The sequence below is a fragment of the Brachyhypopomus gauderio genome, chromosome 16 (assembly GCF_052324685.1).
Source record: "Brachyhypopomus gauderio isolate BG-103 chromosome 16, BGAUD_0.2, whole genome shotgun sequence".
In the NCBI taxonomy this organism is placed as follows: Eukaryota; Metazoa; Chordata; class Actinopteri; order Gymnotiformes; family Hypopomidae; genus Brachyhypopomus; species Brachyhypopomus gauderio.
In genome coordinates this window covers 11,728,374-11,755,922 of record NC_135226.1, presented here as the reverse complement: position 1 = coordinate 11,755,922, position 27,549 = coordinate 11,728,374, and the positions used below count along the sequence as shown (strand labels likewise).

At 41.7% G+C, this 27,549-nt stretch overlaps 1 protein-coding gene across 1 annotated transcript in view; it reads right to left on the bottom strand.

Annotated features, from left to right (window-relative positions):
• Window positions 1-27,415, bottom strand: part of LOC143477356 (uncharacterized) — a 35,882-nt gene extending 8,467 nt beyond the window's left edge. Inside the window, 17 exon segments of the mRNA XM_076975943.1 lie at window positions 319-393; window positions 504-687; window positions 1,333-1,464; window positions 1,652-2,380; window positions 2,539-2,595; window positions 13,621-13,706; window positions 15,824-15,901; window positions 16,231-16,287; window positions 17,140-18,387; window positions 19,292-19,393; window positions 19,629-19,700; window positions 19,832-19,966; window positions 20,159-20,269; window positions 20,412-20,667; window positions 26,185-26,296; window positions 26,600-26,686; window positions 27,205-27,415. Of these exon segments, the coding sequence (XP_076832058.1) occupies window positions 319-393; window positions 504-687; window positions 1,333-1,464; window positions 1,652-2,380; window positions 2,539-2,595; window positions 13,621-13,706; window positions 15,824-15,901; window positions 16,231-16,287; window positions 17,140-18,387; window positions 19,292-19,393; window positions 19,629-19,700; window positions 19,832-19,966; window positions 20,159-20,269; window positions 20,412-20,667; window positions 26,185-26,296; window positions 26,600-26,681 (3,516 nt within the window). The 5' untranslated portion in view covers window positions 26,682-26,686; window positions 27,205-27,415.
• Window positions 27,416-27,549: the final 134 nt, after the last annotated feature.

Below are 27,549 nucleotides of genomic sequence, written 5' to 3'. Positions count from 1 at the left end.
TCAAACATAGTTCCACTTTGACCCTAAATTTGGAGTTAATAATTTTGTTTGAAACAACTAAATGAAGATTTTGGCATGTCTTAACAAAATTAATTAATATCAGTTGAAACGGATTCTGATACAAATCACATGAATGAGTATTATGACCAGTTTCACATTAGTCATTTTCACACCAAACATATCTGGGCTGACTGACTACATTTTGAATAAGTGGTTAACTGAATGAATTAGGTTTTCCATCAAATGTGTGTACGGGTCCTGGTCACTGCTGTCCACGGTTCTGATTGGTAGATGGTCAACTCAGTCATGTGGTGTTACCTCTTTATTGTACTCAGACAGCTGCAGATCAGGCCAAGCACTCCTCAGTTCCCTCGGTCTGTCACTCACACTGCCCTGATAAATAAGACACACATTACACTTATACCTATACACATGCACTCAGAAACACTTATTAAACTCACATTCACACACTCTCTCGCTCCCATGCACGCTCACTGTCTAACCTCTAGTTTGAGTGAGGCTAACTGCTCCTCTTTCCTCTTCTGAAGCCGTTTCCTCTCAGCGTTAAGCTCCTCCTCTGACTCCGCCTTTAACTTGTCCAGGTCCCGCCTCCTCTGCGCCTCCAGTCTCTCTCGCTCTGCTTCCAGTTCAGAGTGCATCTCTCTCGACCTGGCCTCATTCTCCTCCCTATAAGCTCACACGTACACACGTGTCATTGTGTAACAGTGCGTTCATTACATAATTACATAATGGATCATTACACAGCGGTATTTTATGCTGAAATCATGAAGTTCACTTAGTAAGCAAATGTTGCTGTTCAATGTATAGTAATGCTAATTTCTGTTGGCACGGTTATGGAATTTCAGGGTAGGTTTAGCTCCAAGCCAGTGGCAGTGTAGTTTTCCAGTTGGATTTTATAGTAGCTCTAATGCCTTCGAAGTCTACTAAAGTAACTGCATATAACCTTTATCAAAAGCTTTCAGCCAAGGGATCTATCTAAGTTGGCAAGTCTTCTCCAATAAGGACTGTTGCAAATACCTGGAGCATCCCTACTGCAGGTGTCACTGAGTCATTCCCCACATTACAAGTCCCTCAGTCCCTGTACTTTGAACTTCTATAGTTTGGTGTGTGTTCGTTTATTTGTGTTTCTCTTTCCCTCAGTGCCTGCTCCCTAAGCTGCTGTAGTTTGGTGTGTGTGTGTGTGTGTGTGTGTGTGTGCGCGCGCGCATACCTGAGTTTGTTTATTTGTGTTTCTCTTTCTCTCAGTGCCTGCTCCCTAAGCTGCTGTAGTTTGGTGTGTGTGTGTGTGTGTGTGTGTGCGCGCGCGCATACCTGAGTTTGTTTATTTGTGTTTCTCTTTCTCTCAGTGCCTGCTCCCTAAGCTGCTGTAGTTTGGTGTGTGTGTCCTGGTGCAAACGATCTTCCTCCTCTTTCATCTCTCTCTGTAATCTGTGTTCAAGGGTTCTGTGACACACACACACACACCATAAGAGATCATGATAAACCCCCTACCTCAGGAAAACAGGTGCATAAACACACGACAGGGGAGTCAGCGGATCAGTACCTGGTGCTCGCTCACTCACACACACACACACACACACACACACACACACACACACACACACACACACACACACACACACACACACACCTGATCCTCTCTTCATTCTCCTTCCTCATCCTTGTCTCCTCCTCTTCCTCCTCTCTCCTCAGCTGCTCTCTGAGGAGGTGCAGTCTCCTTTCCCGCTCATGTGTGACTCTGAGCCTCTCTTCCTCTATCCGGGCGTGGATCTTCTCTCTCTCCCTCCGCCTCTCCTCCTCTATCCGGGCGTGCATCTCCTCTCTCTCTCTCCGCCTCTCCTCCTCTATCAGGGTGTGCGTCTCCTCTCTCTCCCTCCACCTCTCATCCTCCCCGTGCTGCTGTATCCTCTTATTCTCCTTCAGCTCTTCGCTGGTTTGCTCTCGAAGGAACTGCACGGTCATCTCCCTCGTTCCTCCCTCTTTCTCCGCTTCCTGCTCCTCCCACTTTCTGGCCTCCCTTCTCATGCCTTCCTTCGTTCCCGTCTCCTCCTCTCTTTCATTTTGCTCCCTTGTTCTTTTGTTATCAGTGACCTGCTTCCTTCTCTTCTCATCCCTCTCCTCCTCCTCCTCTCTCTTTCTCTTTTCTTCCTCCACATCCAGCTCAGTCTCCTCTGCCACCCCGCTCCTGGCCGCTCTCCCGCGAGCTGTCTCGGGCCTCTGCCAGCAGAGGGCGCTGTTGCTCTTCACTGGCTCTCGCTGTCGACCAGAGGGTTTGGAGAGTGAGGAAGAGGATGGAGGGGAGGAAGGCTCCATGGCATGGTCAGAAAGCAGCAAGTCTAAACTCATCTTCTGCTGGTTCCTGCAGGTAAGAGATTAAATAAGTTTCAGACTCATGTAAGAAGCACTCATTAGAAAAGTTCTTAATTCGATCATAATGGCAATTTCAAACATCATGCTACATTCACCAACGTTCTCATTTACAATTTTCTGAACGAAAAACATTTGAGTTGTCCAAACCTTTCATAAAAGTCATGCACAGTGAAGTAACGGATTGTGTTGATTTCATTAAGGGATCTAGTGTTGAATACAGAAATGAAACATGAGGTTCAGGCTAGCCATGTTGATCTTTGCCAGTATTTGACTTTTGCTATTGCTACATTGCTGTCCTACTGTTAACCTCACTCAGAAAAACAGTGATTCATCTGATCTGCCAGGGCTTGACACACACATTGCCACTCTACACACTGACTGTAAGTACTGTGTTTACAGTGAGAAATTAACCTTCAGTTAAAATAAACATGTCATTTGTATTGATATTAACACTGATTGCTCAGAGGAATATCGTCTTGTAACACCCAACAGTGTAATGTTACCAATCATGACACACACACTACTCACAAAGTTATAGGCTTGTTTGGCTTTCAGGTGAAATTTATGGAAAACGTTCACACCTCAGTGATATTATACAGTATCATGAAAGTAGAAACATGCAATGGTGATTTCCTCACTTAAAAAATTAATTGAAACAAAGTCAAATTCTCAGAGTCAATCTGCTGAACTTGTGAGCATTTGTGCAATCTGACTTGGAAGTAGGGTTGCAACGGTATGAGATTTTCACGGTATGATAACCGTCTCAGAAAATACCGCGGTATCACGGTTATCACAGTTTGTTACATATATTATTAAAAGATACACTGACCCTTAAAGAAATTACAACAATTTTTTTTTGTTCAATTAACTATTTATTGTAGAAACCTGGAACTATTGTATTCAAAATGTGTCCTTTAAAAAGAAATAAGCTGTACATGTGTTTATATAAATACTGCAAAATTAGAGAAACCTAAATCAAGGATTTCAGTACAATTATTTAAGTCTTAATTATTTAATATCTGATAAACTGAGCCTGGGTGAGTGTCTGATCAACAACTGTTGTAAAGGTCCGTTTTACTGCAAAGTTGGAATATAACTAGATACTGCAGGAAGAGAGGATTTATTTCTGACATGATCCTCACAATAGAGATTTCTGTTTTAAGGCTTTCACACCAAGTCTGGTTTTAACATATGAAAAACAGGCACGTCAGAATATGAAAATGCATGTAAATCAATGGCGTCTTTCACATCCAGTGAAAAGTGGAAAAGTAATAATAATAATAATAATAATAATAATAATAATAATAATAATCTTTATTTGTATAGCACCTTTCATACATACATGCAACTCAAAGTGCTTTACAGTATAAATAAAATAAACATTAAAAGGAGATAAGACAAAAAGACAAAAAGAAAATGTTAAAGAAATTAAAGATAAAAATATTAAAATAACATAAAAAGTAAAAAAGTAAATAAAATAATAAAAAGTAAAGTAAATAAGATAAAACTTAAGATAATTGGATTTAGAAAATAATAGACAACATAATGTAATAAAGTAAATAAGATTGAGAATTTCTTAACTAAAAGCGGATTTAAACAGGAATGTTTTGAGACTGTTCTTAAAACTATGCAGGGATGAAATGCCTCTGAGCTCTTCAGGAAGAGAATTCCAGAGCTTTGGGCCATAGTGGCTAAAAGCACCCTCGCCAATCTTTAATCGGCTTTTAGGAATCACCAGTAGATTACTGTTTGAAGACCTGAGAGACCTGACTGGAACATATCTAACCATCATTTCACTGAGGTAAAGAGGGGCAAGACCATGAAGACATTTAAAAACCATGACTAGAACCTTAAAATCTATTCTAAAGCTGACAGGTAACCAGTGCAGTGAGTGGAGGGCAGGTGTAATATGATCTCTCTTTCTCCTGCGGGTCAGAACCCTTGCAGCCGCGTTCTGAACTCGCTGTAGTTGCGAACTTGAGCTCTTTGGAAGAGCAGATAGAACAGCGTTACAATAATCTAGCCTTGATGTGATAAATGCATGGACAAGTTTTTCACTGTCAGCAGGAGAGAGCATATCTCGTACCTTAGCGATGTTTCAAAGGTGAAAGTAAGCTGTCTTGCATGTAGTCATGATGTGTGATTTGAAGTTGAGCTCATTATCAAAGGTGACGCCCAGGTTCTTAACACATTGTCTGGCATTCAGATTCATTTGATTTAAATAAGTCTGGACATCATTCCTTTGTGAATCACTGCCAAGAACAAGAACCTCTGTCTTCTGTTTATTTAATTGTAGAAAACTGTCAGACATCCATGTCTGTATATCATCTATGCAGTCAAACAGTGAGCAAATTGATTTTAGGGCTTTAGGTTCTAGCGAGATATAAAGTTGAGTGTCATCTGCATATTGATGATAACTAATACCATGTTTATTAATGATGTGTGGTAACGGAAGCATATATAGGTTGAATAGTAACGGCCCAAGAATTGATCCTTGGGGGACGCCACAAGTTATTTTTTGACGTGTGGAGGAAGAGGTACCTAATGCTACATAGTAATCACGCCCAGTTAGGTATGATCTAAACCAGTCTAAGACTAAGCCACTAAGGCCTACCCAGCTCTGTAGTCGATCAAGAAGTATTTCATGATCAACGGTGTCAAAAGCGGCGCTTAAATCTAGCAGAAAAAGGACTGAGAGTTTGCCTGCATCCTTATTCAATCTCAAGTCATTTACTACCTTAACTAGGGCTGTTTCAGTGCTGTGGAGAGCTCTGAAACTAGATTGAAAAGTGTCATTTATTTGATTTACTTTGACATTGTGACGCTGGGCGACGACAGACGGACGAGACACAGAATCCGTTTTCTTGCGACAGACGTCACGTTTTATTCTACACACAGTGATTGCGCAATAGCGCACGTTGAACAGTACACACACACAGCAACGTGTAGACACAGACAACGACGAGCACAGGACACTGCGCGAGCGCACATTAAATAGACAAACCACATTAACCCCACGTGATTACGAGACGATTCACAGGTGAGACGGATTATCACATGACATAGCCATCACCACGGAATATCCACAGACGCAGACGATGCACGTAGACTACGTAAACACACGCCCAAAAGGGAGGGGCCGGGGTCCTCAACGTGACAGACATAGTCATTCAACTGGATTGACACTACTTTTTCAATTATTTTGCTAAGAAAGGAAAGGTTCTTTAATAGTGGTTTAACCATTGCAGTTTTTAAAATCCTAGGGAATTCACCCAATTGCAGAGACTGATTAACAATCGTTAGAACTTCATTTGCTAATGAGCTCAGAACCTGCTTGAAAAAGCTTGTTGGTAAAGGGTCCAGTTCACAAGTAGAAGATTTTAGTGATGAGATCACATCAAGTAGTGTTACCATGTCAACTTCTTGGAAATAAGACATATTAAAGTTAGGCTGAGTAACTGATGTAAGGGTTGATGGTCTATTAGTGCTTGTTGCTATGTTCTGCCTTATACTAGTAATCTTGTCCCTAAAAAAATATAGCAAACTCCTCACATTTTTCAACTGAAACAGTCTCAGGGAAGCCACAGGAGGTGGGGTTTACTAGCTGATCTATGCTTCTGAACAAGACAGCTGAGTTATTATTGGATGAATTGATTAAGGTAGAGAAATAGTTTTTGCTTGCTGATTTCACTTCACTGATGTAATTCTGCAATGTTGTTTTATAAATATCAAAATGTACTTGCAATTTTGACTTTCGCCAATGTCTCTCAGCCTGCCTACAATCTTGCCTAAATTTTACAATAGATGGAGTGTTTCTCCAGGGCATCTTCATTTTACCAGAGATTATTTTAGTTACCTTTGGTGCCACAGCATCAATACAGTTCCTAACTCTGTGTGTGAATGTTTCAACTAGCTCATTCCCATTTTCTGAGAGGGGAGGGAGGGACTTTATCATGTCTGTGAAGGCCACGGCACTGCGAGCACTGAGATTACGGTTGGTTATTGTGCGCTTTTCTAGTAGATAATGACATATTGAAAAATACACCAAAATGGTCAGAGATTGCAACATCAGTAATTTCAGTATTATTAACCTTTATACGTTTAGAAATGATCAAATCTAAAATGTGGCCATGCTTATGAGTTGGGCCTGATACATGCTGTATGAGATCGAAAGAGTTAACCATCCTCATGAATTCTGAAGTGATTGGATTTGTGGATATATCCATGTAAATATTAAAATCCCCAGCAATTAAAACAATCAAAATCAATTAAAATCCTTGAAAGCATTTCTTCAAAATCTTCAAGAAAATCTGCATGTAGTCTGGGAGGATGATAGATAACAATCAAAAGAACTGAATAAGTACTGTTGAGTTGTACTGCCAGATATTCAAACGTAGGATGTTCCCCTAATGCAGGGGTCGTCTACCCGCGGCTCTTGGCGCTACCCCAGCGGCTCCCTGGAGCTTTTTCAAAAATGTTTGAAAATGTAAAAAGATGGGGGAGAGAAATATATTTTTTGTTTTAATATAGTTTTTGTAGGAGACAAACATGACACCAACATTACTAACGTTTTCCAATGCTGTAAGAATGTGTAGAATAAATGAAATTAAATTCCAACATTTATGTCAACGAAGATTTGCGTCATAGCCTGCGACACACGTTTCTATTAGCAGGGCGAGATGAGGCAGGTGGCTGTCGGAAACACACCGGCGGCGAGCTTGAAGATGTCACTCGCCAGAAAGCTCAACTTGGCCAAAGCCACAAATGGCGCGAAATTGAAAGCCTCCCAACACCCGAGAAACTTGTCTATGACACATGAATGGTCTTCCTGACAATTATAGGAACATGAAGACATGCATTTGGGGTATTATCCATCTTTGGATCAACTTGTGCGAACAGATATTTTCAAACATGAACTATATCAAATCAAAATATTGCACCCGCCTGACTGATGAGAGTTTGCAGTCCTGCGTCAAGATTAAAGTTACATCTTACATGCCCGATGTTGAGAAGCTGACCAGTATGATGTCCGAAAACAGAATTCACATTAAACGGATTGCGGTTTTATTTTTATAAACGGAGCTCCGTTTTATTGCACTTTGTTTAGTGCCCAAATAAGGGGCATGTTATGCACGTTCCATTTTGTTGTTTTGTCGAATCGTAAAAATAAAAATGACATCAAAAATCTGATTTATTTATCAGGGTTGCCAACTCTCACGCATCGAGCGTGAGACACACACATTTGACCGTCTTCACACGCTCACACGCCACACATCCCCGAAAAAAAATCTAGTTTATTTACTTCTGATCCATATGATTCAATGAGTTACTAGTTCGCTCTGGCGCCAAACACTGGCGATCGATAGATTGCGATATAATACTTAATTTGTGTCCATTATACACCCGGTAACAATTTACGTTCGCCACCCCCTCCAGGTTCAAATCTCACTCCAAGTGATCTTGAAAAGTTGGCAACCCTGATTTATTGAATTTCTTTAATTTCATCAAATCAATTAAACATAATTCATTAATATTGTAATGAAGTTAAACTTGAGTCACGTGGTGCATCGTTCTCTACAGATTATACTGCAGGGAGAATAAACATTTAATCATGAATGCTCATTACGTATTTGTAGCTAACTTAGTCATTTTGATGGTAGGCTAATATAGATACATACAGCATGTGTTGCCTTCATTATAAGGCTTATATAAGGCTTTTAATTTTTTGCGGCTCCAGACACATTTGTTTTTTGTTTTTTTGGTCCAATATGGCTCTTTCAACATTTTGGGTTGCCGACCCCTGCCCTAATGAGATCTGCTTACAGCGGAATGCTTTATGGTAAAAACATGCAACACCACCACCACATCTCTTATTTACTCTGGAGACATTAAAATAGTTAAAGTTGGGAGGCGAAGCTTCATTTAGTACTATTGCTCCATTGCTATCAAGCCAAGTCTCTGTTAAAAAAGTCCAGACAGTGAAAGCAAGGACCTTAAAAAGCTAGGTTTAAGCCTGGTTTATACTTGACACGTTGCGAGCGGCGTGAGGGTCGGTGCGGCGAAAATGACGTAATCGCTGTGGCTCCGCCCGTGTGCGAGGGCCTCGCGCGCTGTCGTTTTGCGAGGTCGTGCACCTCTCGAATTTTGTAACTTCACGCGTGCCGCGCCTCAGCACAATGAACAAAGACATGTTTGCAGGGTTCATACATCTTTACAAGGTGGAATTCAAGCACTTGTATGTCACTTTCAAGGTCCAGTTCAATATTTCCCAGCACGATAAACTTAAATAAGTTAAATATTTATACATATACTCGAAATGATTCGAAATAATTCACTTTTTATCACATTATTTAATGGTGGTTTATTTTCAAAACGCCCAATCTTAACGTCTTCACGTTCTCTCATGTTTCATCCTGGAATTACAAGAGGCTAATGTAATACAAGAAAACTGTTCAGTCAGACAGATATTTGTTGTGAAACGAAGTAGTTACAATTCGGCGCACGTGAAGTTACAAATTTCGAGAGGTGCACGACCTCGCGAATCGACAGCACGCGAGGCCCTCGCGCACGGGCTAGTGTCGTGTCGTTTGCGAACGATTCGTTCAAATGAACGAAATATTTGAGTGAACAAACTGAATCGAATCACTTCCTCAGCTAATTCGTTCCTTTTTCAGTTCAGTAATTGAGCTCAGCAGTGACGGCAGGGGAACTGCGAATCTGGAGGCGTACACATTCATTGCGAGGGAACTGCGCATGCTCAGTGATTCATTCAATGATTCGTTCACTGTACTGAGGGCTCTCGTTCATTCTCGGATTCGTTCACTGTACTGAGGGCTCTCGTTCACTCTCTGATTCGTTCATGAACTGAAAGCTCTCGTTCATTTTCTGATTCATTCACTGAACGTACTGTCACCCAGAGAACTGTTGCTAAGGAGGTGATTCACGTTTGCGCTGCCACTCACTCACATTTTCTTATTGATTGCACATTTAAGTTGATATTTTCATCTGAATGTACAGTTTTTATCTTAATGTTGCTCTTAATCTAATACTTATTTTGCACTCAGTTGTAGGCACGGACGTAATTTTGGGGGGGGACCCAGTTTTTACGGTTAAAACCAAATATTTAAATAGCGACGAATCCATGTCCCCCCCCCCCCCCTTTTGAAATCAAAATTACGTCCATGGTTGTAGGTTAGTTCATACTTATTTTCTGTATTATGTTACAGTGATCCTGCGACACTTTGCACATCAGCTTTTGTGAATTCACTCTTTCACAGGTTTTTATAAGATATTATTGGGAAAAATAATTCGCGGGTCTTCATTTTTTTGCCGGTTGTCTGCGGAATTCGATCGGCGGAAAAAATCTATATTTTATTATTTTTTACATGACAAAATCCCAAAATGTATAAAAATATATTATAAGTATTAATTCTAACAATTAACAAGGAGTGTTATAAATAATAAAATAGTACGAATTACAGTAAATAGTGCATATTTGCTCTCAGAAATGAGAAGCAGCATCACTTGCCTGAGACGCTACTCGCCTACATGAGATTGTATACAACACGACTGGTTGCTCACTGGACAAGCACACATGCACAGAACAGTGTGGGACGGTTATTAAGTGAATGGGAAAGGTTTATGTAAAGGTGTGGGGAGGGATTATAAAGCCTTAATATAGTGTATAAATACTTAAATAAATATACCGTTTCTATTTTTGGTTATTGCGAGAAGATCTGGAATCTCCAGAATGCAATGAAGGAGGGATTACTGTATTTGTAATGTAATTTATATTTCCTATAATAAACCCAACGTTTAGTTGCAAATTTTTTATTTATAAATTTTCTACAACACTCTCGTCTCCTGGTCCATGAGGCCGTGAACTAAACTGAAACATGAACTGTTCAGCCGTGTATCAGTTAAGGCTGGATACTTTATAATAGAGGTGTGCCAAAAAATCGATTCATATATCAAAAATCGATTCTCATTTACTACGATTCAGAATCGATTTTAAATGTCTCAAAATCGATTCTAGGTCGTGGTGAAGTCTCGCGTTATGTAATTACAAAATTACGCGAGACTTTACGCAGCAGGTTCTGGGACACACTCATGCGCGGAAAAGGTTCAAAACAGACGGAGGAAAGAGATATTCAACCTGCCCCGTCTTCATTTCAGGCAAAAATACGGGTTCATTTAGGTTTTTATCGAATGCTGGGGAAGACCGAACTGGACACAATGTAGCTTGTGTAACGCGGTGAGCACGGGAGCGTTAATATAGAGAAGGGTGAGAAATAATATAGAGAATGGTGGACCCAAGTGCCGGTTCGCAAGATCAAGACGTTTGACACTTGTCACATGTATGAGCGAGAGGGAAATGCGCACAGCAACCCAGAACGAACAAACAAAACAACACGGAAGACTCAACGCGCAAAAGAATGGAAACCAAAACCGTGAGGGCACGGAGTAAATAGAAACAAAAAAACAACGCGGAACACTCAACCGTAGTGAGACGGTGGGAAGAAACAAATTAACAACAGTAACTAAAAAACAGCGTGGATAAATGCAACGTGAAAATGAAACCAAGGACGCCAGCAGAACTGGCAAACAACTCCGCAGTAGTGATGGGATTTTCGGCTCTATTTTGAGATGCGGCTCTAATGGCTCTTCTTACTGTGGAGAGCCGGCTCTTTCGGCTCCCAAACGGCTCCCCATATATATTTTTACATTATTAATTAATTAATAGCTTAAACCTAATTTTATAACATTTTGTTTCATTATTGACATTGTTAAGTAAAAATGCTGCATAACAATGCTTTATAAATAAAAGTTTTATTATAACCAATTATTAAATTATCACAAAATAGAACGCGATACAGCTTGGCCAATTGCCTGCCGTTTCCACAAAAAAAGTGGAGACCTTTTGTTTTCAGTGTTTTCCCACCACATTATTAACTGAAAGCTGCGTGTGATTGGTCAGATATGTGGAGCACACGCTTGACATGCGGGCAGTGGAGAAGTTATTTGCAGTGTTGTCCGAAACGATATGGGTGGTAGTATAAAGAAACACCCCTAAAAACAGGGAAAAACAGGATTTTACCTGACGAAAATTAATGTTGCATTGTGCTCCAGGTTTGAAAAGTGCTAAAGTAGGCTAAAGTACTTGAAAATGTAACTGTATTTTGTTTCACAACAAATAGATGTCTGACTGAATCGATGTGATAAAAAAGCGAATTATTTCGAATAATTTCGAGTATATGTATAAATATTTAAGTTTAAGGTGCTGGGAAATATTGAAAATGGCAAGTGACGTACGTATGCACCCGGCATACATAACTTTGTTCATTGCGCTGAAGAGGTGCACGACCTCGCTTCGCACGGGGGTCCTCACGCAGGGGCGGAGCCACCGCGATTGCGTCATTTTCGGCGCACGGACCCTCGCGCTGGTCGCGACGCGCCAAGTATGCTCTACCATTGGCAGAAACAGAGCAATACGCGCAAGGAGAGGGAGAGACAGCGAGGCACCGAAGGACAAATAAAAACGATGTTGGAAAAAAACTGTGGCACTGTGGCACTTGCAGAGCACAAGCGCAATACTGAAGGAAAAAGCGGCTCCCAAATAGGATCCTAAAACGGCTCCTATTGTGGAGCCGGTTCCAATCGTTCACTTCAAAGAGCCGGCAAAATAAAACCCTTCCCAAAAATAAAGGCAAAACGGATAGGAAGAAATACAGGATTGGGAAAACTTGAGATGAGTCAGGAAGCGAGGCAGGAGATAAGCAATCACAGAGAAAGCAAGGACCTGGCTGTGTACGGTTACGCAGGTTTAGTCTGGTACTGTTGCCCCTAGCAACGGCTGGGGGAACTGCATCCGAGCCATCCCTGACAGCTCGCAAAATGAAGCTCAAGAATTTTGGTAATGCAACAAAAACCATTTTATTTTACCAAAGCACTTTATTTTTGTTAATTAAATATGAAAGACACTTAATTTTCTGTATTTGTCATTCTGTCTTGCTAAGCAGACTGTAGTAGATCATGCAGATTTTATAGACTGAAGCAGACATTTTTATAAATCAAATTGTTTTTTTTTATTGAAAATCGTTTTGAATCGAAAATCGATTTAAAAATTGAATCGTGGCCCCCAAAATTGGAATCGAATCGAATCGTGAGATAGTAAACGATTCCCACCCCTACTTTATAAGGCTGGATAATTTGACTGTCTTCACACGCCACACATCGGATTTCTCACACCGAAAAAAATCGAGTTTATTTACCTCTGATCCACATCTATGATTCAATGAGTTACTAGTTCGCTCTGGCGCCAACCACTGGCGATCGATCGATCGCGATATAACACTTAATTTGTGTCCATTTTACACCCCTCCGGTAACAACTTACGTTCACACACACCCCCCCGCCAACAATTTACACTCGCCACTGAACGATTCGGTGAACGAATCTTTTGAACGAATCTTTTTAGTGAACTGATTCTAATGATTCAGTTAATCTAAAAGAACTGTTTTGCCCATCACTAGCACAGGCGGAGCCACCGTGATTACGTCATTTTCATCGGTTTTAGTTTAGCCTTTTTTTGTTTAAAAATTTGTTAAGTCTGATGCACTTTCTGCCATTCTCACCCCCGCTGAGTAGCTGAGAAGCTGAACCGGAGCGGAGTTGCGCATGCGCGGGTCGGTTTCTCTGCTGTCTTGCCTTTTACCAGTAATAAGCAAACACACACGGTATGATAACCGTGCATTTTAATACCGTGGTATCCAGTGAAACCGGTTACCACTGCAACCCTACTTGGAAGTCATACAATCTTGACTACACAATAGAAGTAGATTTAAGATGTAGGGAGTAACTCATAGGGGGTTTTTCCTGGCCACCGTCACCTCTGGCTTGCTCATTAGGGATTTGGACCCATAGTATTGTTAACCTTGTAAATCCTGTAAAGCTGCTTTGTGACAACATGTGTTGTGAAAAGCGCTATACAAAAAAATTTTGATTGATTGATTGAAGATTAAATATGAAAATGTTCATGCATGATGTCCAAATTCTGAACTGAATTGAAGTTGAATGATCAAAAGCTGTGTGTGTATATGTATGTGTGCATGTGTGTACGTGTGCAGGTACGTATGTGTGCAGGTGCATGTGCATGTCCATGTCCATGTGTGTGCGTGTCTGTGCGTGTGTTGACCACACTCTGGTATCAACAGCATTAGTGAGACCAACCTCTCTGCAGCTTGTGGTCTCATCTTCTCATCTTCCTCTCTCTCTCCATCTTTCTCATCTTCCTCTCTCTCTCCATCTTTTTCATCCTGCCAAGGGTGAAGGATGTATAAAAGGGTTTAGTACATCCACACATTCAACATCCCATGATACTGGTGGGAAAGATTCATTCCTCATGCACATGTATTGGATTTGTGTAGGATCTGGTCAGGTTGGCTATCCAAATGCATCACAGAAACCATGTACAACACAAACTAGCTAGGATATTCAGCTCCATCTAATGCTTTCTGTAAAGTAGCCATTGTCTGCAGCTAACCCGCAGGGTATCTGCACATTTTTAAATCTCAAATTCAATGACTTCTAAGACCTTTTTAATACCTCTCACAAGAAAAAATAATACTATTACTGTGGTAAAAAATGACAAACTAGGTAATAGTATACAAAACATTTTACTGAACTGAAATAAATAATACAGTCCATCATACTGGACTGGGGGGGGGGGGGGGGCGTGTTGCATGTTGCATACTGACAGTCACGCTGTCTACATTGTGATTAAGAACAGGGCTGCCCTCACTGAAGGCTGAATTATGTTAAAAAAAAAAGTTACAAAAAACAAAAAAGAAATTGAGAGGTGCATGACCTCGCGAAGAGAGCCACCGCGATTACGTCATTGTCGGCACGCAGAACCTCGCGCCGGGTATGGAGTTCCGTTTGGGTCAAAACGCCTAGAATGACGTCCGTGTTAACACGTCAAATTTGGACGTCCTAAGACGTCCAAAAGTGCCAGGTTAAGATGTAACCTTTGGACGTCTTAACATGTTAACATGACAAAACGTGCAGTGTTAACATGTAACTTTTGGACGTCTTAAGACGTTTAGATGTTTAGGACATCCATACTTCCATGGTGGCCACCGATATACCCACCCCTTGTTGACGTATGGGTTACGTTTTGGCCTCTACGTTGTGGTGACATGGGCTTTACGTTGTGGTCACATGGGCCTTACGTGGGATGTTTCTGGGGCTACATATCGATCACGTGCCTTAGACGCGGTTGTGAAGGTGTGTTTGGAATAGTCCTTGTGTGGAGGGTGGGTTTATTTGCTGCTTTCACAATGGGGCAGGGCTTTTTGGCAGTGTTTGAATTTCTCCCCTCAGAGGTTGATGAAGTGGTAGCACCCAATTTTAAATGTCACGTTAAGACGTCCAAAAGTTACGTCTTAACATGGCACTTTTGGACGTCTTAAGACGTTCAAATATGACGTGTTAACACTGACGTCATTCTAGGAGTTTAGACCCAAACGGCGTTCCATAGTCCCGACGCGTCAAAGTATAAACCAAGCTTGACGCGGCTCAGGGATCATGGCACTTGCAGCGCCATGCGCAGTGCCGGGACAGGACGTGAAATATGTCCCGGGAAATACAGACGTTTTGTCGCCCTACACAGTAGACAAATCTACTTTTTTGGCACTTACAGTTAAACTGCAGTTAGCAGCGAATGACTCGATATGCATATTACGAGTGCTATCATGTTGCTTGTGTTTTTCAGATTTCATATGAGAAGCCAGCGCTTTACAGCCCATTGTACCAAGTTTTTTTCGGCAAGTTCACCTCGCGCCTCATACGAATCACTGGAAGGTTTCAGCTAGCCACAATATTTTTCATCCTCCAGCCACGTCATTGAATCGACATTTACCCATGTCTGCATCGGAGCCTTGTATTGTTCCCGCCGCAGCCCTCAAATAAGAAAAGCAGCTTGCTAGGCAGCTAAAGCATCGTCTGCTGTTTCCACCTGTTAGGTGACGTACTACTGCCATTTAGCAGGTGGAGTATACGGCCGTTGCGGTAATGATAATTATTGTGGGATATACATCGGTAAAATAAAACAGAAAAACTGAGCAACACACTTATTTAATGCCTCCCCTCCTAAAATTCCAGACATTTAAAGACATTTTTAGACCTTGAATATGTAAAACTAAATTTAAGACATTTTAAGACTTTTTAAGGACCCACGGGTACCCTGACTAACCCTGTCTATAAAGTAGCCACAATCTTATTTCTAAATAAGATTTTTAAATGGCAAACAGATGATCCAACTACCCAAGTGTTGCTGGACTATGTGTGTGCCTCCTGGACAGGTGTGTGTGGGCATGTGTCCTGGGGGGGCGTCCCTACAGCTGCAGGAGGGTGAGAGGGGTCTGGTACTCACCAGCCCTGTGAAGGGTTCTGCTGGGGAGAGGTCCGCCAGGTCGAGAATGTGCTCCGAAAATTTGGAGAGGAAACCCACCTGATTAGATAAAGATCACAAATAAGGACAATTCATAAAAATATGCAAAGCGGGTTTAAAAGAAACTTAAAAATCACAATCAGGTAATAGTGAAAACACACAGTTTTTCCTGAATATTGTTTGTCCTGAAAAATCTTTGGAGATCTAAAACTCAGGTAACATTTACTGCGATTTAAACATCCTTGGGGCAGAATATGGTAAAAATCCAGTGACTAAAAATGGCTGCCAAGTTTGGATATGGTTTTGGATACAACTCTAATCACTTAAATGCAGGGGTAACCTCTAACCACTTTGTGTCTGACTGCACATAGAGTTATCATGGGGGTTACCTTAACATCATCAGAACGGTGTGAGGTTGCTGCAATGTGCTCACTGATTTCTGACTCCTGCAGGGGCAGAAAAAATAATGAATACACGCATACGCATACAAGCTCTCTTAAACATACACTAACCGATGCACTCACACACTCACACTAGCACAATGCTGAACAAGCTCCCACACAGACAGTTTATATCTAATACATCATCTGTAGCACAGTGTAACCGTGCCGAGATGGAGCAGTGCAACCACGGCTGGTGTGCTTTAAAGAGACCAGCTGAACACCTGAGGCACAGCAGACTAATCCCCACGTCAGTCAAACACACAGCCCCTCCCTCACACAGCCCCTCCCCCACACAGGACACAGCCAGGTCCACGTTCAGAGTGGACACTTATGACGGGGGGCAGGGAGAAGATGAGGGTTCCCAATATGAGTCCAGGGTGGTCCAGCATGGTCCAGACCGTGCCAGTAAGATCCAGTGCAGATATAGTATTTAATTTATTGCAATCACCTTAACTGGAACCAACAGGTCTTTTATAGAACCCACCTGGTTCATCTTTTCTGTATGAAGCGTGCGTGACCCTCAGAGAGCCAGGGGCCTCGTGCACAATACAAATCAATGAGGTAATGGAAATGACATATATAGATGGATAGACAGATTGATGGATGAACAAATACATCCAGGTAGTTGGATGGATAAACAAGAGGATGTGTTGATAAATAGACTAACAGAAGGATGGATGCACAAACAGATGAACAGAAAGAAATGATGGATGGATAAGCGGATGGATAAATTGCTGGATAGATGGATGGGTCTCATGGAACGTAGAACAGCAGCCAGGGTTTAAAGTTTAAAGGATGTGGAGGACACAAGAGGCATGGGTCAAAGGTCACACTAGCCACAGCACAGCAGCCTACCTCACTGGGGACCCGACCCCACTGAGGAAGCAACTTCTTTCCCAGAATGCCTTTCTGCAGGTGTGGTGGCTGGAGTGGTGTAGCTGAGCCCCCTCCGCGTTGCGTTTTTGACGGTCTCTCCAAGAGTGGAGCTCCGGTGCAGAACTCTCCTCTCTCCCCACTGTCTCTGGTGTTGGAGGCAGTGGTGCGGCCTGTGGGCTCACCTGCCCCAACACCTTTCTGATTTTTGCTCCCAGACCTTTCAGGATTCTCACAGTGCAGCTTCAGGTAGAGGTTTCCCTGTCCATCACTGCTCAGCTCCTCCTCCTCCTCCTCCGTTCCTCTCTTCTCTACCCCTGCACTGTTCTGGACTCTCTTCCTGCACTTGTCGATCTCACACTTCATGTGCTCTTCTCCCCCCTCACGACCGTCTCCTCTAACTTCTCTCTCAAATTCACCCTTCATTTGTTCTAAAGAGCTTCTCCCACTTCTCTGCTCAATCTCTCCACTCTCATCCTCATCTGTGATTCTCTTCACCCACTCTGCACCTTCATCAGAATCTTCTGGTCTGTGTACACCTTCGTCTTCACTCTTGTGACTCTCTGAGCTCTCCACATGCACTACCTCACCATTAGTGCCACTCACCAAACAGTCATCACTCTCCACACACGTTTCCCTGCTCTCATTCTCCTCTTTATTGCATCTGCCTTTTCCATGTGACCTCTGTATTTGCCTCTCTACCTCCATCCTGGAGTCATCAGATCTTTGTCCCTCACCACTCCTGTCTTCTCCCCTAACACCCCCCCATCCTTTAGCTCCTGACACATTCTGCTTGTTTACACATCTGTCACACTCTGCATTTTCTGTCATTTTTCTCTCCTTTCTCTCATCCCTCTCTCCTAACTCAGGACTCACTGTGTTGATGTCTGTTCCACTGTGTCTCTTTCGCCATCTGCCTCCATCGCTTCTCTGCTTTTCGCTGTCTGAGGGTTCCTCCCCGTCCTCCACTGCAGTGTGTTCCCTGCCTTCACTCTGTTCAATCACTTCATCCTTTCCCTGGTTTTCTTGCTCCTTCTCCATCTCCTCCTCTTCTTCATCCCTCTTCCCACCTGCTCCATCCTTTTCATCAACACCCTTCTCTTTATCAGGAAACTCATCCTCCAAAGTGCTTCTGTCATCCCCGCTGCTGGGAGGAAAGACGTTCTCAGTGCTGTGGTCTTTGCTGCCCCCCAGTGGTCTGAAGGAGAGGTGATGGCTATGTCGGGAGTCCTTAGATATGAGATGATGATGATGGGGATGGCATGGTGCAGAATGAAGAGGAGTGAAAGAGAGACAGAGAGAAAGAGAAAGATACAAACAGGCAAATAAGTTTCTCAGGATAAACAGAAAAAAGTCAATGAAGGAGAAAAGATGGTGTTGGGGAAGAAAGAAGATGTGTTAAATGCAGACACAGTAGTGACCTGGGTTACGCTGCTTGTTTGGCACAACCCAGTGAAAAAAGGACTGCAGCATATTTAGCAAAGAGGAAAACCACATAGAACTGGATACAACCATATAAACCATGTAAACAGATACAAATACAACCATATAACCAGATACAAATACAACCATATAACCATGTAACCAGATACAGAGACAGACTGTGAGAATGTGGCCAGGAGAGAAAGAATATAGAGGAAGAGAGAAGAAAAGGAAGAAGACAAAAAGAAACACTGAAAGAAAGAAACATTCTGGCCCATAACCTCAAATAAAACCCTAACCTCAAATAAACCTCAAATAAAACCCTAACATGCAAGAGTCATATTAAACAGGAGCAGACATTAACAAAACCAAATCTAAGCAAATTTAAACACAAAACCTTATATGACAACAATTTTCCTTACAGTATCCTAGCAACTTGATGCCAGTCTCCCAACTGAAGATGCCCCCACAGCCCCACCCCCACAGCCCTGCCCCTGCAGCTCCGCCCCCACTGCTCCGCCCCCCACAGCACCGCTGATGACCAGTGCCTTAAAAGCCCCTAGACCCGCATTTACATAACAGTCCCCTCACTTATAGCACTGCTATAGTGTTTGTAGAGACAGACAGACAGACAGACAGACAGATCGAGAGAGGGAGGAAGAGAGAGACATACAGGAAGAGAGGCAGTGTGACTGTTAATGACACAGAGTACCTGCGAGGGTGGGTCAGGGCTGTGGTCTCTTGACGGAGCGAGATCTTGGAGTTCTGGTTCGGTTCTCTCCTCCACAGGAGCACTGCCACTGACTTCACTGTCCTGCTCATACACAGACAAACACACCAGCACATGCAAACACACATGCATAAACATGCATGTACAGACATTCACAAGATCATTGTGTGTGTGTGTGTGTGACACGTAGAGCCAGGTGCTACAGTAACACCAAGATCACATGAGCACGCACAGTGATGTCAGTGGTGCTGTATAAATGTGTGTGAGAAGCTGGGAACATAATGTGTGAGTGAGGGAGAGTGATGAACATCGTGGCCACCTCATACTGCAGTCCCCCTCTCAGGATGTCCAGGTCCAGATTATGCAACAGGTCCGATGACCCTAGCAGACTCTACGTACACACAACCGCACACCGCAACACGGGTACAAAACATCATTCCTCATACTTTACTGCAGTGTAAAGACTACAAAGGTGACAGTGAGCTAAAAATCAGATCATTGTATTCTAGCGGGTGTTTTCACCTCATGGACAGACGCCTTCTTCTGCTCTTTCTCCTCCTCCTCTTCATCTATCTCCAGATCTGAATGAAATATGGGCGGAGCCAGACTCTCCAGCTGCCGTCCTCTTAGCGAATGAGAATTTGCTCCGGACACATCCTAAGATACACACCATCATAGGCTCTGCACTTCTGCTCAGACCTCAATCACTTCAAAGTGAATTTGGTAAAAGCTAATCTTTGCAGAGGAGTGACGGGTTTTTTACTTGCAGTGACATATGTAGGGTTTATTCTTACACCACCTTATACAAGTATACATTCCCCTACTAGAGGATATAGGCAGTACATTTACCCCTAGTGAAGACTTTAAAGGATGAAGATCTGTGGAGGAACCCAGGGAACCTCGCAGTCCTGGAACTGAAACGTCACACATTCCTCTCAGTGGAGCCAGAGGAGTTAGCAGCTGAGAGACAGTGATAGAGTGTGTGTGTGTGAGAGATAGAGAGAGAGAGAGCGAGCGAGCTTTGAGCTACAAACAGTGCTTGTACACCTTCTTAGGACACAATAAGAAACTGTAACAGTGACACACACAGATCCAAACTCACTCCTGGGGCCTTCAGTCCCTCTGGTTCCTTCTTTTTTTTTTCCTTCTTCTTCTCTTTCTTCTTCTTCTTCTCCTTGTCCTTTCTGGTGCTCGTGGAGGCGGAGCCTGAGATGGCAGAGGCAGTCCGGCCGTGGCACGGCGGAGCACGCTCCCGCTCCTGGGTCACTAGTTGGCGGTAGTGCTCATCACAGGGGTGGTCCCAGGTGGACTGGCCCGTGGAGAAGTTGAAGTAGTACACATCTCCAGTCACATCCTGACTGGAGAGTAGGAAAGGGAGACAAGCTCATCACATAGATAAACACACACATAAAAACACATGACATGTAGACAAGCCTAGGTTCTCCAGCACAGGACTGTCCACAAAGGTGTCAACAGGACAACATCTGAAACACTGAGTGGTGCTCTGGGTCTCATTGCTCAGATTAATAATGCCAAGTCTATAAGCAAATCTGCTGCATAGAGTGATGAAATATTAATTTTATACTTTGCAATTGTTAGTTTCGGGGACAACTAACATTAAATATCCCCTGGATCTTGTTTTTGTGTGTTTTATCTATGAAGGTACTGACTCATATAAAGACACCACTGTTACACCTGACAATAAAGTTATAACATACTTTCCCCCAAACCATTGGAATACAGAATCCAAAAATGATTTGATATGTTAAATTGTGTCTGATCTTTCATGTCACATCATACACCCCAACTTCAAAAATCCTCTTCTGCCTGTTATATTTTCTCTTGCCCAATTTATTTCCCAATCAAAATATTCAATCTTCTCCAGACTTGCAGTTCCATGGTCTTTAAAAAAAAAAAAAGTCGGGCTGTCTAATTTGCTCATCTAATCACCTAGGTCACAATGCCCACTTCTTGCAAGCTTCCAGAGAGCATGTGACATTATGACACTCACAATAAAGTCCTGATGCATCCTACTTCTTAAAATTCTTTGGAGTCCACATATCCCTTTACTGATAGGGCATAATTACAAGACACACGTTGGCCTATATAATGTCTTACAATTAAATGTTTCAGTTGTCGGTTGAGAGAAATATCCATAGATCTGAGGCAGAATGATGTAAAGGTGTAGATTTGGGGGGGGGGGGAACACAAGAACACTGCTGAAGCACTAAAAGTGACCAAAATCATGGTAGCCTCTTTTATTTACAAATAGTCTAGCAGTCTGGAACCCAGCCAAACTGAGTTATAGGGGACAAAAGGCCTTTGTACGTCAGGTAATCAAGAAGCTGAATGAACGAGCCAGCATGAATGACACATTCTTGGAATGGAAGCCATTTCTCAATTGAGCCCTTCCGACGAAAAACCGTACATGTGACATTTTTTGTAAAAATCATTTAGGCATGGCGTTGTTTGATGTTCTTTATGTAATATAATCCAGTCTCTACAACAATTTCGATAGAATTAGGGCCGTATTTTAAACTTTAAATTGTGCTCACGCGGGAAAACCGTTTATTTCCGCTGACAAAAATGTCCGGTCAAGCAGCGATACTGAGTGCGATTGACGAAAATAGGTTAAATATGGGGGGGAAGAAAGCAGAAAATGAAAACATGGAAAGACAAAGAAAGAAAGATGCTACGAAATGCAGGGAAACCATATATTACCAGAAAGGGCGAAGAAAAAACAGGGACAAATCCACCGAAAGACGTACGTGGAATAACCGTATAAGTACCTCATGATGCAGGACAGCGCTAGTGACTTTCTTTCTCAACTCCGCTCTTTGTGGGCCTTATAAACTACACACACGTGGAAACATTAATACAACTCAACTCAGATTAAAAAAAAAAAAAATTATATATTAGAGCTGGGCAATATGCCCCCCCCCCCCCCCAAAAAAAAAAAAAATCTTCGATTAATTTTTTTTAGTCCGATTTTCAATTTTAATAGATTTTTTTTTATCTACTAAAAAACTACAGATGATAAAGGAATGGTTAAAAAAGTTAATTTATGTTTCACTTAAATTTCCCCTTTGGGGTTAAAGTGCAACCAGAAACAAGCAAAAAACTAATAAAAATAAAATGGAAAACAAATACAATTTAACAATTGTTGCATGTTGCATACTGACAGTCACGCTGTATACATTCTGAATAAGAACAGGGCTGCCCTCACTTTAGCCTAAATTCCAGCACTTTTCAAACCTGAAACACAAAGCAACATTAAAATTAATCAGGTAAATGTTCCTTCCCCTGTTTTTGAGGGGTGTTTCTTTATACTACCACACAGGGCCGGCCCTTCCATTAGGCGAAAAGGCAAATGCTAGGGGCGCCGTCTGTCCAGGGGGGCGCTCGCGTACATGCGTTTTTTTTTTTTTTTTTTTTACAAATGAACAATTAATAAATGTGAAAACAAGCAAAGTCCACATAATCATAATTTCATTGTTTAATAATATTAGTCAAATTAATAATTCTTATAATAAATAACAACACACGACACCCATCACCCGCACGCCAACCCGCCCTCCCCCGCGCGCTCTGCCTCACGCTCTGCCCCCGCGCCTCGTTACTAGGGGTGGGCGATACTTGGAATTTTGGTATCGATATGATACCAATACGATACTGGTCAGTATCGCCGATACCGATACTTCCAAACCGTTGGGGGGAGGGGGGGGGGGGAGAGATACTTTTTACTTGAAATTATAATCCATTAATATAATGATATCTGATGTATGGAAGTCATATTCCATTGTAATTAATGGAGAGGGAAATCGGCTTGTTGTGATTGATATCAGAAAGTGTTGGTGTACGTCACCTGACAGCATGTGTTTGGACTGTGGTAAGAAATGGGACGGCGCGATCCATCGCTATATTGCTGTTTTAATAAATACATAAGAAAATTTCAAGTACTAAATCTAATTCAATTCATATTAGGATTGCGGGCGGGGGCGACAGAAATGTGTATGTAGTGGGCGGGTGCGGGATTAAAACAAGCGATTTTTTGGCCGGTGCGGGCGGGAGCGGGATTAAAACAAGCGATTTTTTGGCGGGAGCGGGATTAAAAAAGCAGTCCCGCGCAGACCTCTAAACTGCAGCAAAAGAATCGATATTTTCGCCGTGGTATCGATCAGATACCGATCCTCACCTTTGTATCGATACTATCGATATAAATATCGATCCGCCCCCCCTATTCGTTACTGTTTCTCTGTACACCACAGAGTGAGTGACATCTCCCTGTAAAGACGTCAAAAAGGCAGAAGTCCTCTGGTGCCCAGGGTAGAAAAAGTAGGAAAGTGGAGGAAGAAAGGCGGCAAAAAACAGGTAATATAATGGTAATATGTGGTGAATTAACACTATACCATTGGCGAACCGTCAGGGACTTCAACGCCTTCTCTGAAGGTTAATTGATCTTAAAAAGGATGCTTTATCTATTATATGTAATATATGTTAATAACGCTTCACCAATAATTTGTATTTTTCCTATAAATCGGCTTTCAAATCCACTTTTCGTACTTGTGCTGGAAAAACCTCAGCGGTGAAATAAAAAATCAACCAATCAGAATATTTCACACCGTTGTTTCTAGGTAAAAGAGAGAAAGGCCCTTTTACATTGAGAGCTTTTATTATAGATTGGCAGTTTTACTAACCAATCATATTATCGAATTAGAATCATGGGGGCGTGCTCCAATGGTCTCTCATTTTTATTTGAAACAAATCCAATATGTTGCCAATCTGTAGCTGTTGTGTTATTCTTTGAAACCAGCCCGCTTGACTCACAACTAACACTCAATCGTCATTGTGGCTTTTCCCCTCTGTATGATCCTAGTGAAAACCGCCACTGTCATCATACTGCCCATTCCTAGTAGGTGCTATGATTAGCTTAGATCAGCAAGTTTTAAAATAAATATATATTAAAACACACATATGCTTCTCTGTTCATTGTGGATGCACTTTTGAAATAATAATGTTGCAGTAGTCAAATTGCCCTGATTTGCACTGGTGGTAGTTGTTGTTTTTTATTTATTTATTATTAATATTTAAAAGTTGTTCTCTGCACTACGTTATGTAAAATAGTTTTTAAATATTTTTTGTGCAACACCTTTATATTTATTGCTTGTTATATGGTAATATTTAAGTCATTTGCTTATTTGTTTCTTTAATAGTGACACAATCAACACAATGATTGATGATGCAGGGGGCACCAACCAAAATCTCGCCTAGGGCACCACATTGGTCAGGGCCGGCTCTGCTACCACATATCGTTTCGGACGCCTCCACCGTTCGCGCAAAGTGTGCGGAGTCGCGCGCTACGGTCACTCGCGAAAGTATAAACAATTGAAGCGGGTTCGGTAACCGAGGCAGAAACTGCTTAATCCAAAATATCCCGTGGAGGGAAACTTTATTCACAACGCAACTGAACAATAGTACTCTTTGCTCTCTCCCTCTATCGGTTTCAAACACACCTTACAGCGAGGACTTGTTTGGTCTACGTCTGATGCCGTAAAACCGAACCAACTCCAGATCACAGAGCTAGTTGCTCTTTTCTTGGGCACAAGCTCCGCCGTCATGTTTGTGTGTGTGTGTGTGTGTGTGTTGAGGGTGGATGGGTGGGAGGTGCTAAACTCATTCTGAACTACAGGAGCCCACGGTGCAGCGTCGGCAGACACTATCCAAGGGCATATGAAAGTTCATTGCCAATCAAGAATGAGAAGCACCATGACCTCATGACAATGCTGGACTACTTACCAACTTCTGCTCGATCTTTTTATGAATCTCTGGAATGTGAATAAAAATCTGATTCATCTAAATTTTACTTGATATTACATTGTTTTACATTAGTTATGTTTTATGGGGATTTTAGTGGGGGTGTTTTATGTATGGTTCATTTAATGTAAAAATCCAAAATGAAATTTAGATTATATAGAGTTCTATTGAGCTAGCATGTTTTCATTATTTTCTGAATGTAAATAAGTTAATCATCTACAGAAAACTTATAATGCATATACATTATACATATATACATATATATTTTATGTCATACAAAAAGATGAATAGTTAATTAAGAATCAAAATAAAGCTTAGAACTAATATATTTGTTAAAGTCACATATACTGTTTTTCTATGCATTGAATTTGGCAGTGGAGACAAACTGTTCTATAAAATAAAAGCAATAATATAAAGCACTTTTATGAGTGATATTTCTAGGCACCTTCATGAATAAAGAACTGCAAGTCTACATGAAGCACATTTTAGTTTTTTTAATGTAAGAAAGTTGTCCAAAAATAAAAATAAAAAAAGGGAATCCTCCCAAGAGAAATGGCTGATATATGGTTTTTCGTTGGAAGGGCTCATATTAATGAAATGAAATGTGCCATATTTTGTCAATTGTGATTTTTCATCGCAATTGAAATTTGTCCTCTGCATTTACCCATCTGTGCAATTAGAAGACACACACACACACACTAGTGATTACTAGTGGGCTGTGGTGCACTCATGCCCAGAGTGGTGGGCAGCCCTAGCCCGGGGAGCAGTTGGGGTTAGGTGCCTTGCTCAAGGGCACCTCAGTCACGGCCTCAGGTCTGGGAATCGAACCCACGACCCTCCGGTCACAAGACCAGTTCCCTACCACCAGACCATGACTGCCATACTCTAAGGGCACATTAGAGTATGCTTGGATTTTTCTAAGAAGAACCTGAAAACAGAAACTGAGAAAGATTTGAGGCTGTCACAGCAACCAACACTCACACCAACGCTCACTACTCTGTGTGTAAGGATAAGAAAACTGTTTCATTATGGGTGACTGTATGAGAATGAGCTTGTCCTACCAGGGTTTCCATTCAGGAGGTAGTGGGGCTACAATCCCCTCTCTGGCCAGCCACAGCAGCTCTGGCTCCCCATCAGGGTCAATGCCAATTTCTCTGGCATACTCATGGACCTCTGAGGAAGAATACGGATAAGAAGAATATCCCCACAATCGGTATGATATCTTCAAATAAAGAAAAATCCCACATATTCATATATTTAAGTCCATAATGCATGGAGATTGATTATATGTTATAAAGTGTAGCTATAGCTTGGACGAACATACAGGAGTCCCAGCTGGACACGTGTTAAGTTATTATATTATAATATTATTATTATTATGTCAACATTATTTAGTTTTTAATTGATTGATCTGTTGTAGCTTGTAGACATTATCAATGGTGGATATTAAAGTATACCATGCGACAGCTAATGTACCTTGTTCAGATGGGATATAGTTCTCATCGTAATCCTCTTCCAGGATCAACTGGTCTCCAATTCGAAGGGCAGCTGCCGTCATGTTGACTGAAAATTAAGAAAAATATTATGTACTATACGAATAACAGACAGATCACCTCCCCATATTGTCTCTAAACTCCTCTTAGCCAACCTGCGTGAGGTTCTGTAGGTGGACGGGTGGTACCGTTAGCTAACCTAACCTAACTAATAGAATTCGCCAAACTAGCTAGTGCAAGTTATTAACCAAATAAGATAGATTTAACTTACGTTTACATCAACGTGCAAACAGCTAGCTAGCTAATTATCTCACTTTGCATAGCCTAATAAGTTAGCTAAAGCAGACAGATCCAACAGTTGGTTGGTTAGCAACCTCATAGCATCCATAGCAACCGTAGCGTTCCACACAAAGCAACGTTCGCTTGTCATCAATAGGCATTCCAATCACAATATACGTAACAAATAACAATATACGTAACAAATAACAATATACTTAACAAATAACAATATACGTAACAAATACGTATACGTAACAGCATTTTCGGAGTCACATTGCTAGGTTGGGTAACTTAACGTTGGCTACAAACCTTTTTCACCAAGAGACACAGATCTTGCTGTTGACACTTAAGACTTTTGTCAGAGGTAAGACGGGCACATTATGTAGAAGACCGCGACTACAGCTAACTAGCTAGCTACACATATATTAGCAGAACGTAAACACGCTAGCTCACTACGCTAGCTAGAATCCGCGTACCACAGAGCAAAGGCAGGAACGGTAACACTAAAATGCTAACAATGGAGCTAACAAGATGGCCGCCAAATGGTTTTTCCAAAATAAAAGTTTTCAAAATAAAAGTTCAATGACAAATTCATCGTTGAAATGTTTTTTTTTTGCTTTTCATATCCACCTGAACACACTTTTTTCTACACAT